The 16,256-nt window shown below is 45.9% G+C and overlaps 1 protein-coding gene and 1 pseudogene across 1 annotated transcript; both read left to right on the forward strand.

Annotated features, from left to right (window-relative positions):
• The first annotated feature begins 5,171 nt into the window (after positions 1-5,171).
• On the forward strand, positions 5,172-9,128 carry LOC125519130. The gene is made up of 2 exons (XM_048684005.1): positions 5,172-6,630; positions 7,471-9,128. The coding sequence occupies exon 1, from the start codon at positions 5,298-5,300 to the stop codon at positions 6,624-6,626; it is 1,329 nt and encodes a 442-aa protein (XP_048539962.1). The 5' UTR covers positions 5,172-5,297; the 3' UTR covers positions 6,627-6,630; positions 7,471-9,128.
• Positions 9,129-10,202: 1,074 nt separating this feature from the next.
• LOC125519131 lies at positions 10,203-15,863 on the forward strand (annotated as a pseudogene).
• The last annotated feature ends 393 nt before the right edge of the window (positions 15,864-16,256 follow it).

Raw genomic sequence — 16,256 nt, forward strand, 5'->3', positions numbered from 1 at the left:
CGCCCACACACCAGGCCAGTCCTACGTGGCACTAGAAACATGCCAAGATTCGTGCGCTCACGAAGGGACGCGGATCCACGCGTGTGGGCGAGATGCAAACGCCCACACGTGTGAGCGTTAACATTTCCGTACGTTTTTACCGCAGACTGTTCACGAACCACAGTGCGAGAAATGACCCGAAATTAACGATACAAAATCAAAAGGACTCGTGACACAAAATCAATGTGACTTGTTATTATTTTTGTATTCCCTAATAAGTGTTGTGGTTTTGGTTCAAGTACTTATTGGTCTGCTTGGTTGGTCCCTATGATGAAAGTCGCTTAATTCTTCCATGAGTTAATATAAACCAGGAGAGCCACATGTTGTTGTTACTCTGTCAGATCTCGGATGGGGCCCGGCAAACCCTAGTCCCTTCCTTGCACTCGCTTCACTCTTCCGTCCCACGGAAAGCCCCAAATCCACCTCGCTTCTTCCATTTCCATTGCCAGCCGCCCGCCACATCCATGCCAATGACCTCGCCTTCGCCTCCCCCCACGCAGCCCATAACAGGCTCTAAACCCACCTTCTTTCTCTCCCACTCCCACAACCAGCCGATCACCACACCAACTTGATTGACCTCACATTTGCCTACACCCACCACCCTAAGCCACCGACCGTCGCCACCCCTCCGCCTCAACAGGACATCGACGCCCCACTCCTAGACACTAAATTGTATACATTCTTTGTACATGCAACTCATGGTCAATGTGAGCCCAGTTCTAAAATTCACTTTTGGAAAAATAATTATAAGGATTCTATTGCCCTTAATTTGCTGCGGTCAGCAAACTCGCGCGCGTAGGTACCTTCAGCTTCAGGGTCCAACAACCGAAAGTGTCGTCCAAAATCACACCCGGATCATCTTTTGAGTGCAGGCAGTAGTCTTAATTTTTTTTCTCTGTATGTAAATACGGCCTTCACTAATCCACGCCCAGCAGTACAGAATTCATGCTGGGAATGATGTGTGCTTACTACATTTGTTTTTTATGAAACATCAGAAATTCCACTACCTAAATGCATTCCACTACCTCAGATTGAAGTCTGGATACTGACAGTATTGCAGGAAAGCAACTGTCAGGAGTTAAATCAACCTGACAAATGACACATGGAATCCTAAACGCATTTGACATCATTAGCCGACAGGACATTTGCCCCTTCCCGAACATAAGACTAATGATCTCTAGTGAAACTAAAGATAATCATCACATTCCACGATTGTTCAAGAGCCATAGTGTGAGTGAGTAATGACGCATAATAGAAAAGGACTCACATACACCAAATCAAAATGAGTTATTAGCTTTTGGCTTTTTCACACATCGCACATGATATGGTTGGTTGTATTGTCCGGTGAAACTTAAATTTTCCACGTGTTAATAAACCCAGAGATACACTTTCCTCCACCACTGGTTGTTGTCACTCCGTCGGATCTCAGATGAGAGCCAACAAACCCTATTCCCCTTGCTTGCATTCACGTCACTCTTTCGCCTTGTCGCAAGCCCCAAATCCACATCCTCTCCCCTACTCAACCGGGCGGCCGCCACACCCACGCCAGTGGCCTCGCCTTCGCTAATCCCCACCCCGCCGCCACCCCTCCGTCTCAATAGGATGCCGACGCCCCACCCCAGGACATTGAATCCATTGAATTGTACATTCTTGTACACAAGATTAAAAGTCAATGTGAGGCTACTCTAAATTTTCACTTTCAAGAAAAGCATATTAAGGTTTCTACCGCACTCTGCTTGCTTGTTGTGGTCAGCAAATTCGCGCGGGTATGTACCTTCAGCTTCAGGGTCCAATGGCCAAAAGTGCTGTCCAAAATCCTACTTGGATCATCTTTTTGGTGCAGACAGTAGTCTTAAATTGTTTCTCTTTATGTGAATACGACCTTCGATGATCCGCACCCCGCACAACAAATTCATGGTAGAATGATGTGTGCTTACTACATTTGTTTTAATCCCAAAATGAAGCTAAAGATATCATCATTTTCCGTGAGCTGTTCAAGAGCCACAATGTTGTAATGAGGCAGCTCGTGTACTAGCAAAACCTACAGAATTTGATGTTGGGTCCTGTTGGTCTAGTGAGCCACCTCATAAAATCAGGGCCATTATTTGTAACGAACATTTTTCTAAGTGAATGAATGTAAGGGTGCTGCCCATTATTTTCAAAAAGGAAAAACGTGAGTGTGCAATGATGCAGATTTAAAATGGACTCGCAGACATGTATCCCATATGAAACTTAATTTTGCCATGATTTAATAAACCCGGAGAGCCACTTTCCTCTACCACCGGTTGTTATTACTCCGCGGATCTCCGATGAGAGCCTGCAAACACTAGTCCCTTGCTTGCGCTCGCTTCACTCTTTCGCCTCGTGGCATGCCCCAAATCCATCCTCTTCCCTACTTCCACCACCAGCCGACCGCCCCAACCCATGTAAATGGCTTCACCTTCACCTACCCCCACCAATCCCACGTAGCCGACCACCACCACCCGTCCGCCTCAACAGGACGCCAACGCCCCACCGCGAACATCGAATCCACTGAATTGTACATTCTTGTAAATGTGAGGCCAATTCTATATTTTTATCTTTGAGGAAATGCATTGTAAGGATTCTATTGCCCTCTGTTTGCTTGCTGCGGTCAACAAATTCGCGCGTATGTGCCTTAAGCTTCAGAGCTTTAGGGTCTAGTAGCCAAAAGTATCGTCTAAAATCTTACTTGGATCATCTTTTGGGTGTGACCTTCAAGATCCGCACCCGCACCGCAAATTCATGCTAGGATGATGTGTGCTTACTATATCAAAATAGCCATGCAGATGGCAGAGCACATAACGATTCCGGCACGACACAGCTCCAACCAATACAGATTAAGGAATGGGCCAAATCCAGCGATGAGGATGAGTTGTCATGCAAGCATTGCTGTTACTGCCCTGGAACCGAAGAGTGGAAACTGCAACAAAGCGGTCATTTGAAGTTCAAATCAACCTTAGAACCAACAAATGGCAATCCAAAGCGCATTTGACATCATCAGACGAGAGGACATTTGCCCCTTCCCGTGCATAACACTAATGATCCCCAATAAAATTAAAGGTAAGCATCACTTTTCGTGGGCTGTTTAAGAGGCGCACCGTGAGTAAGTAACGGTGGAGAATCAAAAAGGACTCGCATCACACACATGGTATGGTTGGTTGTACCCTCTAGTGAAACTTATTTTTTTCTAACATACGCCCTTAGAGCAACTCTAATGAGGCGACCTATTTCATCCGCCCATGTCCGTTTGGGTCGATGCGGAACATGCCGACCGAAACGGACGCGCGTCCGTTTTTCGTCCGCGGGCGACTCATTTCAGACCCAATTTTGAGTCTGATTTACGTCCGCGCGGATACGAGACAAACGCGCGCGCGCCTACTCCTCTCATCGGGCCCATTGGTCGGTGGTAGCCACCACCATTTTCCCCAAAAATGCTCCCGCCCGCGTGCGCCACCGCCCCCCAACCAGCCATGGAGAACGCCATCGACCTCGACCTCGACGCCGCCGTCGGCCTCGCCTCGTCCGGCGCCGTCGCCCCCTCCGGGAAAGGCAAGCCTCGTGCCCCGCGCAAGACCGCCGCCGCTACCAAGCCGAAGAAGGCGCTGACGTCCGAACAACGGGTAAGGGAGTCGGCCAAGGGGAAGGGCTGGAGGCACGCCGCGGACGCGAGGGATGAGGCCGCAGCCGTCGCCGCCGCGCAGCAGGAGTTCACCCACGCCCGCGTCGCGGCGGCAACGAGGGAGGCGCTCTACATGCTAGGTGTAAACCCTAGCCAACACAACCTCGTCCAAGCCGCCGTCGCCGCGGCCAGCACCGGCTCGTCGGCATTTCCTCGGATGGTGCTGCCCGACTCACCCCACGCGTCGGCTTGCAACCCGGTCCCCGGCTTCCACGTCTACCCGCAGGCCTCCCGCCTCTCCGAGGAGTGCTCACCCGACGTGAGCGTGGTCGCGCCTTCCACGCCCGCGCCCGCGCCCATCGACCTCAACGCCACCCCGGTGGTCAGTGGCTCGTCGTCCGGCGGCATGAGGAAACGCGCGCGACAGACGCCGGCCGGCGGGCTCCCGGACGCCCGTAACCCGTTCGAGGAAATGCCGTCCACCGTCGACGAGGACTACATGCAAAACCTCATCTTTGAGGGTGGTGCGCCGGGCGCTTGGCTACGATCCCGACGAGACACAAAGCCAGGAGGGCCACGGGGCGTTCACGCCGGCCGCTGGCTATGATCCCGATCAGGTGGCCTTCATGCGTGATCAGGTCGGCATCGACCTGGACGGCGACCAACTCCAAGAAGGAGGACAAGCGAGATGCGGCCACCAACGCCTTGATCGCAAGCGTGGACGTCATGATGAATAAGAAGGACTCAAGGGAGGAGGAGCGTCGACGTTTCAAGGCGGAGCAAATGGATGCTTTCATGAAGATCCAAAGGAGGAGGCTTGATCTTGACGCCAAGAAGCAAGCCAAGATGTTCGAGCTCGAGGCGGAGAAGCAAGCCAAGATGCCGGGGATCGAGGCCGCCAACACCAAGACAAAGGCGAAAGAAGTGGCTCTTGCAAGCATGATGACTGGGATAGAGATCATGAAGGTGGATCTCAACACCGTGTCGCCAAGGAAAAGACCGTGGTTCGAGAAGATGCATGCCGACATGTTCAAGTTCGACGACGAGTGATCTATGGCGTCGAGAGCCATCTTTTTTGTATGCCGGCAGGTGTGCCGGCACGACCAGGGGAGCTGCGATGGCGTGGTCGAACTCAAGTCCCACCTTTTTTGTGTGCTGGCATGTGTGCCGGCCGGCTGGCGAGTGCGCCAGCATGAACTGTGGTATTTTCTGAAGCCGGCATTGTATGCCGGCGATGGCATGGTGCTGGCATGATCAGCCGAGGGCCTTTTGTATTTAAAAGTTGAATGCGGACATGAAATGGGTCGGCGCGTTGGACGCACTGCCGACCCAAATACAAAACTAAGCAGACGCAGGGCGGGCGGCCGATCCAAACAAACAAAAAACGGACAAATGCACCGTTCGTTTGGGTGGCCCCATTGAAGTTGCCCTTATAAATCTCAAAAAGGAAAAACATACGCCCTTATATTTCTCCACGGAGTAATAGTATTCTGTCGGATCTCGGACGAGAGCCTGCAAACCCTAGTCCCACTCGCTTCACTCTTCTTCCCCGCGGCAGGCCCCAAATCCAGTTCCCCTCTCCCATTCCCACCGCCGGCCGGCCGCCACATCCGCGCCAATGGCCACGCCACCCACCGCCGACGAGCCTCCCCCTCCGCCTAATCCTGACGGAGACGCCCCCTCCCCGCCCACGGACGCCGAATCCCCCCCGCCGCTCCCGGAGGCCGACGCCCCTGCCGCGCCGCCCCCGGACGCCGACGCCGACGCCCCGCCTCTGCAGCAGCCGCACCTCCCGGACGGCATCCTGGAGGACATCTTCCTGCGGCTCACGACGGCGGGGGACGTCGCGCGGGCGTCGGCCGCCTGCGCCTCCTTCCGGGCCATCACGTCCGCGCTCCCGTTCCGGCGCCGATTCCGCGCGCTCCACAGGGCCCCGGTCCTCGGCTTCCTCCGGGAGGACTTCTACGCCGCCCGCCCGCCGCACCCCTCCGCCCCGGCCGCGCGCGCCCTCGCGCGGGCCGCCGACTTCGCCTTCTCCTTCCTCCCCGACGACGCCGCCTGCTGGAGCCCCCGCGACGCGCGTGACGGCCGCGTGCTCTTCTCCGCGGTCCCCAGCTCCCACGGCCGCGGCAGCTTCGCCGACGCTACCTCCACCACCTTTGTTGACCTCGTCGTCGCCGACCCGCTCTTCCGCCGCTGCGTCCGCGTCCCGCCCGTCCCCGACGACCTGGCGGCCCCCGTCCTGCGGTGGGGCATGCTCGACTTCGAGCCCTTCCTTGCGCCGGCCAGCGCCGAGGACCTGCGCGACGAGGGCGTGCCCTTTAGGGTCATCGGCAAGGTGCTGTGCGAGGACAGGGTCGCCGTGTTCGTCTTCTCCTCGCACACCGGCGAGTGGCGCAGCTACGGCTCAAGCGAGTTGTCCAACGACTTCGCGCTGGATGCCTTGTACGAGCGGCGCCACTATGTGCAGGGCTGCTTCTGCTGGCTGTTGGAGTGGATGGAGAAGCTGCTCATGCTTGACGCCGGCACGATGGAGTTCTCCATTGTCGACCTCCCGCCTGGCAACGACGAGAGGCGGTTCGCCATTCTGGAGGCAGGGCAGGGCAGGATTGGGCTGCTCAATATTGGTAGAAACACATTGGACTTGTACTACAAGACCTGGCCAGGCAAACGCAATGAAGAGTGGCAACACGAAACGAAAGATCACCCATTGCCCGACTATCACTGGCGCATCATAGGTTCTGATGAGGAGTACTTGCTCCTGAGAGGGATTTCGCTTGATTGGCCCTGGTTCGGGAGTGCTTCATCAGAGAGTCCGGATATTGAGTATTTTGCACTGGAGCTCAAGGCATTGCAACTCGAGAGGATGTATGTGTCCAAGCACAAAATGTTGCATGCTCACCTGTACAGGGGCTACCCGCCGCAGATCTCGGCACCAACTCTATGAACTGGTAAACTTGCTACTGTATCATCCTCTTGTTTTCAGCAGTTGGGGGGAGAGAGTATTCTTTGCTTTGAAAGCCATATTTGTTATTCCCTCTGTCCACAAAATTACATTGTAGTAGACCATTAGCAACGGGCACAAACCATACAATAACTATTGTGTAGGCTAAAATTATCATCATTCCTTTCTCTTGCTCCAAAGTTCCCCTGCATGTTTTCTTTCCAAGGAGGCAAGGTTGGCTTGTTCATGGGAGTAATAGTTTTGGGCATAATAGGAAATGTGGAGAAGTGCCTACAAAGTTGTCAACTGAGCACATTGAAGGAAAACAAAATTCCTAAGTGACCTACATTTGTTTCTACTCCTTTTTCTTTTCTTTAGTTCCTACATGTGCATTTTCGTGGCTGCAACACATGTAACACACAAATCCATGCCAAAGATATATCAAGAAAAATGGTCCTGGTGCCATGTACATACTCTGTTTTTTAATATAGAGCAGTAGGAGCCTCTCCTGCTGTAACTTCTCAAAAAAGTAGGTGAATATTGTTTTTGCAAAGATTCAAGCACCACCATTGTCATGCTGCAACTGGACTGTTGTTAATGATTCAGTACTGTAACACACAAATCCATGCCAAAGATATATCAAGAAAAATGGTCCTGGTGCCATTTACATACTCTGTTTTTTAATATAGAGCAGTAGGAGCCTCTCCCGCAGTAACTTCTCAAAAAAGAAGGTTAATATTGTTTATGCAAAGATTCAAGCACCACCATTGTCATGCTGCAACTCGACTGTTGTTAATGATTCAGTACTGTATGCCATCCATGGTTGAGAACTGCTAATTTGCACTAGTGGTTTCAGGTTTGCAATATTGCTATCACTTTTACATTGCTGCCATACAGACTATGACAACTGTTATCTCATTAACACTTTTAGTAAATTTGATATAGTAGATGAAAACAACTTGGTATTATTGCTTCACTTATTCGGTAGTGAGCAAATGGAGAGAGTTTTAATTGATTTTCAAGAAATGTTCAGGATAGTGGTAACTGGTACCATCTCGGTCAGGTGCTGAATAGGGATCAATAGGCGAATTGGCCATTTAACTGCATTTATCGGTAGGTTAACTAGGGCCATACCAAACATGTAGCTATGTGTTAGCCATATTCTGCTTGTCCCTCTACTATCCTTTTTGTCTTTTCTTTCTGCATAAGTCACATTTGGGCTGTCCTCACCGCTGGTAAGCTGATGCCCATTCGCCCACTATTGTTCCAGCGGTGGGTGTGTAAAAAGCCCCCCCCCCCCCCCCCCCCCCCCCCCCCCCCCCTCCTCCCTGTGCAAGCACTCTTCTTCCCCTTCTCCAGCCGCCACCTTCTTCCTCTCTTCTCTTTCCCTTCCCAGAGCACGTCCCTAGCTCTTGCTTCCTCTCATCCTCTGTCTAACACCGAGCACCTATCATCTCTCTGCTTCTCTCCATCCTGAGGGAGTTGCGCCGCCGTGGGAACTGACCGGTGGCTGCTTGAATCATGAGCGGGAGCCCGAATCCCCCCGCCCCCCGCCCCCCCAACCGTAAGAAGTGAAGCAGCTGGAGATGTGCACGGGCTGGAAAATTTGGGCTCTAGCAGCCCAAAACTGCCAGCCCAGTTCATCGCTGCTCACCCAAAATTTTGGTCTGACAACCGATTTTTCGGCCTGTCAGACTGATTACCTGCCTGGGCAATTTTCTCAGCTGAATAGGTTTTTCGCATCGGCCACCCTCCGAGACATGATTAACTAGACACGATTGACTGGCCAGTTGACTGTTATCTCGGCCGATATTTGGAACACTGTTTTAAAGCATATTTGATATTCCCTCCGTCCACAAAAGTACATTGTATTTGACTATTAGCAATGGGCCCAGTAAAATGAATAGGCTAAATTATCATCATTCCTTTCTCTTGCTCCAAAGTGCCCGTGCATGTTTTCTTTCCAAAGAGGCAACTCTGCTGATGGGAGTAATAGTTTGGGGGCATAATAGGAAATGTGGATTAAAATGTCTACAATATTGTGAATAGAGCATAGTGAAGTACAAAAAATGGCCAAGTGACCTACATTTATTTGGAAGGGAGTAACTGATTAGCTGTACACACTTCTCTTTAGCTTCTACATGACCATTTTCGTGGCTGTGACACTTCTCCATGCCAAAGATATAGCAGGAAAAATGGTTCCGGTGCCATGTACATCCTTTTTTTTTTAATATAGAACAGTGGGAGCCTTTCCTGCTGTAAGTTATCAAAAAAGAAAGTTGATATTATTTTCTGGAAAGATACATGTGGCAACTTGATAATCTGCCCTAAATCCGAGATTCTGTTCCTGTAATGCCTTTGATGAGCATCTTTGCCATTTCATGTTGTGATTTTGTCTTCTTTTGCCAAAAACTAGGGCAATGGTCTCAGGTTGGAAATTGAGTGGTGGCGTGTTGTCTATTGCAGGTTACATATCCTTGGTCCTTGAATGTGGAGAAGTGGCTACAAAACTGTGAACAGAGCACACTGAAGGACAAAACGTTAGAGCACATTGAAGGTTACATATCCTTCGTCCTGTGTATTGCCGCTGGAGAAGTGGTGAATGAGTTGGTATGGTTCTCTGACGGCAAGAAGCATGTCAGTGGAGGGCGCAAGTTTGCCGGTAGCGGCAGATGGTGGAAGGCAGGATGGCTGCTGCGAAGGGATGCCCAACCTTATGTGCCAGTTGGGCGTTATCGGGCGCCAGCGATCTTTCTTGAGCTGCGTCTTGACCCACAGTTTGTCTACATCGACTTACGTTGGCTGTGTTTGCTGGCTTAAGGCCATTCTATATATTCTTGCACCCCAAAGCATGTTTTGGAGAGTCCGCTTTGGCGCCGAAGTTTGTTGTAATTTGCAGGATACTAGATCCAACTTGATAAGTGTGGCAACCCTAGTTTTCCCCCCACTGCTGGCAGCATGTGAGACCAGCTCAGCTGATGAGCTAACATTGAGAGAGTTTATGGCCAGTTCAGTGGGTGGTGGCTCTGGTTTGCGTGTATGCATGTATTAGAGTATGTATTATGTATGTAGCCTGGATGGCCTTGTTGTATCTTTTTGTTGTTGTTGAGAAACAGCCTTGTTGTATCTTGTTGTTGTTGTTGTCGTTGTTGTTGTTGTTGTTGTTGTTGTTGTTGTTGTTGTTGTTGTTGTTGTTGTCTGTCTTGGAAAAGAGCAAGTACTATTAAGCAAGTGTTTGATCAGCTTCATAATTGCCTTTTCTTCTGTAGTTGTTCTTATACTAAAATTTTCACCATGGTGTCCTGTTAGCAGTTTGCAGACATGTGGTTCTCATCATCTTGCTATGCCATGATACTGTTATGCCAAAAAATCCCTGTATTCCACACTTACGACACATCTTTTTTAGCCTAGCAAAAAAAAAAAAAACTCCCCACTTGGGTAAAATTTCATTATGCTACATGTGTATGCCTACTTTTCACGAACTTGCTTATACTTACTGATGTTCAACAGTCTTGTAAAATTTAACAATAAGCTCGGCGGTCTTGTCCATGAAATTAGCAATTCAAGTGTACAAACCTTCTTGTTTATCAAGGGCATTGTCGAATGTGGCAACCTGTGCATGTGAACTTTCTGTTTAACTGCAGTTTACCTTGTTGGATGCAGGTTCTTCTCATGACCCTTCAAAATGCACCACCAGGTCTTGACTATGACCGCGATAGAAAATTCTCAAAGGTAGTACTGGTCCAGTTCTTGGCTTGTGTCTTTTGGTTATGTTTTAACAGCAATACCTAGTTGTCTTAGGAAGCCACTTCAGTTGTTATTACGGAGTGGATATATTACATTACAATGTTTACCTTTCTAATGAAGGCTTTTCAGCTGTAATCAGTCTTTCAAGGAAATGGTTGCAATGTGCTTGGTAAAAGATCAAACTAAGCGGCCAACAGCTGAGAAGTTACTAAAGCATTCGTTTTTCAAGAACACAAAGGCCCCACAGCTGACAGTTAAGAGCATCTTAACCGATTTGCCCCCTCTGTGGGATCGTGTGAAGGCACTCCAGGTTTTGCTCTTGTGCCATCTTCTTCTTTTACTTGACACTGGAAACAATATCTCAGTAAATTACTGTGCTTTTTCAGCAAAAAGATGCAGCACACCTGGCTTCATCTGAATAGGAAGCACTTTCCATGGTTTGTGATATTAACACTCTCTTATGTTATTTTTTGCTTTTGGTGCAGTTCTTTCCATTTGAGGCCATGAAATTCTTCTTATTTTATCTCTTTATGCAAAGTGAACTAGCAATCTTGATGATTTTTGGAATCACAGAACAAAATAAGACTCACTAGCAACCAATTTTAGTAATTGGGTATAATATGACCATTGTTTTGACGATGAAGACGATAGCTAAAACATGTCTGAGAGACATTGGTTTTGTATAATTAACCAAGTTAAGCTAGAAATCACTGAAAGATGCTCACCTGGATATGAGCTGTTTCGTTTCGCATACAAACAATTAATAACATTTTATTCAGTTTGCATAGAGATATCCTGCCTACTTGCAAATTAAGGTGCTTCTGTTTGCTGTAGAGCTTTCCCTGCAAAGTGAACTTGTCCAGTACACTGTGTTGTAAACAATTCATGAAGACAGTGCAACTTGTATTATTTATCTGTTTTAGAAATGCATGTATGCAATTCCGTCCTTCAATCCGCTTAGGTGACTTTCTTGTGGTTTGTTCAACAGAGTGAGTATCAACGAGGTGTCAGCGCATGGCACTTTGATATTGAGGATCTCAAGGCTCAAGCATTACTGGTAAAGCAGTAGCTTCCATAATTTCTAAGAATTTGCTACATGTCTACATCGCTCACACATTTTTGAGGCGTAAGTGACTCTGATATGACCTTACAAATAAGCTCCCAAATTTATGCAGATTAATGATGACGATCCACCTGAATTGAAGGAAGATGATGACAGTGTCCGAATAAATGAAGTTGACAAGGTTTGTTTGATTTGATTCCATTTCAAAATTAATAACGTTAAACCTGTGCTACAGCGATGATAGAAAGAGCCTGCAAATGTACTTGATGACAAAGTTTTCTGGAGAGCATCCAAGAGAAGTGATATCATATAGGAGTATGATTATCATAGGAGAAAACTATACTCCCTCCGGTCCAAATTAATTGTCGCAGCTCTAGTACAACTTTATCTAATTTGGATCGGAGGCCATTTATCTAATTTGAAAAGGGCATGATTAGCTAGTGATAAAAGGAGTGCCACAAATGCTTCTTCCTGAATCTGAAGAGTATATTTATCTCTTGTGATGCTAGAAATGTTATTGTACAGGGCAAAGATCTGCAACCCTTTGGTTACTGTCCTGCAGTTTCTCACTAACTTCTATCATTGTAAAAATCATCTGCATTCCCTGTTGCGTTATATCTAAATATTTTTCTATATGCAAGAGAGAATGATACAAATGTTTCTTTTGTGAATGGTCTATTGGCAGGGCACATCTTTTGAGAGTCATTTTGGACAATCAACGCTTCTGAATGGAAATAACCACAGGTTGAATCAGTATGTAACGTTTCAGCATCGATCCAACTCTATAGGATCATTTTTGTTCTTATAACAAGAGGAGGATTAGCGAGCCTTGATGCATATTGTTTTCCTGCTAGTAGTGTATTCATACTATTTTGTTATATTTCAGTGAACGAACTTGTACCACTGCAGTAAATCCAGGTGGAAATGGCCCTGAAACAAGTGATGAATTCGCTTCTGACCTTGGCAATGCTGATAGTCCAAGGATGGTTGATGGACACGTAAAGCAAGGAACAGAAAATGATTCATTGTCCTCTACATCGAAGCAAGGTTCTGAGGGTGGGAACCGCAGGAGTGAAGTTAGACAAAGACAAAGGACATTCTCTGGTCCGGTTATGTATTCTGGTACCCGCAGTAGTTCACTGATTGAAAGAGGTTATATTATTGATAAGTATGTTCGACAATTTCTTCTAACTTATCACATTCTGTTTGATCTGTTACATATAAAAAACATAAGAAAGAAAAAGCCCACTTTAATCTGTTTGCGCTCTTACTATAGAACTGCTGTTCAGTTCTTCCTGATCAACCTTCAAGTTTTTAAGAGGTTCTGTTTATAAGTCATGACCAAATTTGTTTTTGAAGAAGCATGTTGATAGATACATGAAAGTTTTCATATCTGAGTATTCAGACACAGAGCACAGTTCTCCTTTATATGTGGATTGTGGATAGAGTACGAGTGAAATCTAACTGTATATAAAGGTCATTATGGACTTCTTTGTTTAAACTTGCATGCCGTTGACATCCTTGATATTTTTTTGTAGCCCTAAAGTAATTATAAAAATAGTTTTTTTATTATAATGATATATGTACAATACTTGACAGTGGAGTAAACGCAATCCTAATTATTCTGATACTTTTTTATTAGGATGGATAGTCTATAATAACTAATGATGATTACTCTAAAAGAGCTCTTCCTTGAATCAGTGTTCCACTCTGTTAGAAGTTTGCATTAGCGTACCAGTTTAAATTGCATTTGATTTTTGTTCCTCTTCACAGGGATGCAGGAGTTCGATCACCTAATAAACAAAAGAGTGACACGGGAAGAATCGATGATCTTAGTGGTCCGCTTTCACTTTCAACTCGTGCTTCTGCAAATAGTCTGTCTGCCCCTATTCGGTCTTCTGGAGGTAGGATAAAAGCATCCACTGTTCTAACGCAACTGTGAACCACTTGTGTCAGTGTAGACTATAGACCTCCAGTCATGTTTAACATCAACGTAGCACATCAGCACAGCACACAGCATGCTTCAGCAAATACATAGCTTGCTTGTATCCAGTCTTTTTGAGATAGGGGTACAACATTTATCATTCTTACACAAATGTTCACCACTTCTGTAAATGCATATAAAAAGACTTGGGAGTCGCATGTAATTTTCTGTCTTTATTTTGCAGGATATGTGGGCTCCTTGGGAGACAAACCTAGGGTGGAAATAAAAGGCCGATTTTCCGTAACATCTGAAAATGTGGATCTGGCGAAGGTACGTTACCTGTTGAGCAACGCATACACTTGAATAGGTAGTGCTTATGAGCAAAACAAGACTTCAGTGAGAACTTAATAAAGTCTACTGACAGGTTCAGGAAATTCCAGTGGTCAAAATTTCACCTAAACCACAGGAGGTAAGAACTCAGGTCTCTACAATGAAAAGATCAGCCAGTGTTGGTGCTTGGCCAGTGAAGGCTAAGTCAATGGTATGCTTTCATGTTGCCTGAAGTATCATTTGTGGAAAGAAAAAAACTTTCAACTAATTAAGATAATGTATTGTTGCACTAAATTGTTTTTTTCTTTCTGTGGGGTGATTTTCCCCCAAGCTCTCAAACTAAACAAAACAAGATTAGAGCAACTGAAATATTTTAAGTTTTGTGCAGTTATTTTTATGAAAGAGATGAAGGAGCGTGTTCTCTTTCTGATGTTCTTTACTGTGTACCTTTGTACCCCTCGTTTAAGAATTTCCATAGTGCTGTTAAATTATTTCTGGATATGATTTGTCATATTTTCTTTTAGAAACATCAACCGCATGGCATGATATCAAGCTAACGTTTACTATAATCATGGATAAGTTGCATGCTAGAACTGAATTCTAAAGCATGCACGTTGAAATTGGCAGTCTTGACATGTTGGATTATGTATGTTATTACTATTATTATATCAAAGATGTTTCGTAGATTTGTGGTGCATATCATTTCAGTTAATTGATTTATGTCTGAATGCATTGGTTTTGCAGTCTAATAATAGTCATCATCGGAAGGAATTCCGTGACAGCTCAGTATCTGCATCAATTCTGATTCCCCATCTTGAAAACCTTGTACAGCAGACCACATTTCAGCAAGTATGGAAGAAGCTCTATATAATGCCCCTCAACACATGTGCATTACAAATATATTTACTGCTGTACAGTTGACCATTTTCCATTTCCTTTTCACAGGATATCATCACGAACCTAATGAGTAACTTGCAACAGAATGAGAAACCCAATGGTAATAAATTTCTACTGTAGCTGCTCAAAGTTTCAATTTCCCCTTTCTATGATTAAAATAAAATATTTTATTTTCTCCAGGGCCGCACACTAGAGTTCAGACTATGGAGGGTGATACAGGGGTAAGCTTCTCTTTAGCTTAATATATATATATATATATATATATAAATCAAATGCAGAGTTCATCATTTTTATTTAATGAACATAATTGCTTTACAAGATGAGTTTGTTTATGTTCATTACAGTAGTATTGATACTTGCATGCTTTTGGCAGGTTGAAACGGGCAGTGCTGAGAGAGAACGGAAACTACTTGCAAAAGTATTCGAATTACAGTCAAGGTAGGTTTATTTTCTTGGCATGCAGTTGATATTTGGAAGGGATAATCACATAGATAGTTGCATATTGAAAATGTTTGACCCTTGCAGGATGATTTGTTTAACCGACGAGTTGATTGCATCAAAGCTGAAGCATGTTGAGGTCAGTATCGAGCAATATCTATATGTAACAGCTGATGGAGGGTGGTAAATGGACTTGTATTCAACAAAATATGACTTAGGGATGTCGAATTAGAGCATTTAATAACATAACAAATAACAAAAAGAAAAAGCGAAAATGAACACCATAATAAAATGATGATGATGATGCATTACTTGTTGCAGCTGCAAGAAGAGCTAAATACACTCTACTGCCAAGAAGAAACAGGAGAGGATGACGACAGCGGAGAGGCATGAGACCTTTGAGTGGTGGTACAAGGAGGGAGTATTCAGAATAATATAATAATCTAGGTGCCCTGGGTCGTGCATTGAGGCTTGGGCTTCCTGAACAAGGCAGGCAGGCGTTTTGTGGCGGAGTGTTGGTGAGAGGAAGCAATATAATGTCTTGGAAACCCTAGATGATTCAGAAGCATAGTGAGAGAGGCTGTTGGAGGCATAGCAGGAGAATATGAATATACTACATGCTGGTTGATGGTCTGGTTGGAGGGAGTCAGTGATTTTATCTTGTTGCTATCTACTATCTCTGTGTGTGTGTGTCTGTACATAGGAGTATCTATATATCAACAGTAGTAGTAGTTAGCATCATGTGTAGCTAGCTAGCTAGCTAGTATGGGTATGGTTTGGTTTTGTTTAACTGAATTGACTTGCGGTATCCATTCATTTTGGCCGTGCCGCGCCGCGCTTATCAGTGGGCAATGCTGCCAATTTGGTTGCAGAAAAGTAATAATTGGAAGACTGGAATGTACTCCCTCCGTCCCGAAATACTTGTCAGAGAGATGGATAAAATTGGATGTATCTATATCTAAAGTACGTCTAGATTCATCCATTTCTCTGACAAGTATTTTCGGACGGAGGGAGTATGTATTTATACATATAAAGGACAAGTTGGTTGATTACCTGCAACTGTTATCTCTATGTATGTATGTTTATTTGATTTGAAGCAAGTGAATTGATCCCTCTGTTAATGGGTTCAGTAAGGAGTATGTTGTGGTTGATGATGTTGCCGGCCTTGATGACTACACTACACTAGAAGTACTAGTTGAATGCTCGTGCGTTGCCATGGGACTTAAAAAATGTA

This window comes from Triticum urartu, chromosome 7 (genome assembly GCF_003073215.2).
Source record: "Triticum urartu cultivar G1812 chromosome 7, Tu2.1, whole genome shotgun sequence".
In the NCBI taxonomy this organism is placed as follows: Eukaryota; Viridiplantae; Streptophyta; class Magnoliopsida; order Poales; family Poaceae; genus Triticum; species Triticum urartu.

What these genes read in the sequence shown, in the direction of transcription:
- LOC125519130 (XM_048684005.1), top strand. Translation starts at nt 5,298, where the DNA reads ATGGCCACGCCACCCACCGCCGACGAGCCTCCCCCTCCGCCTAATCCT.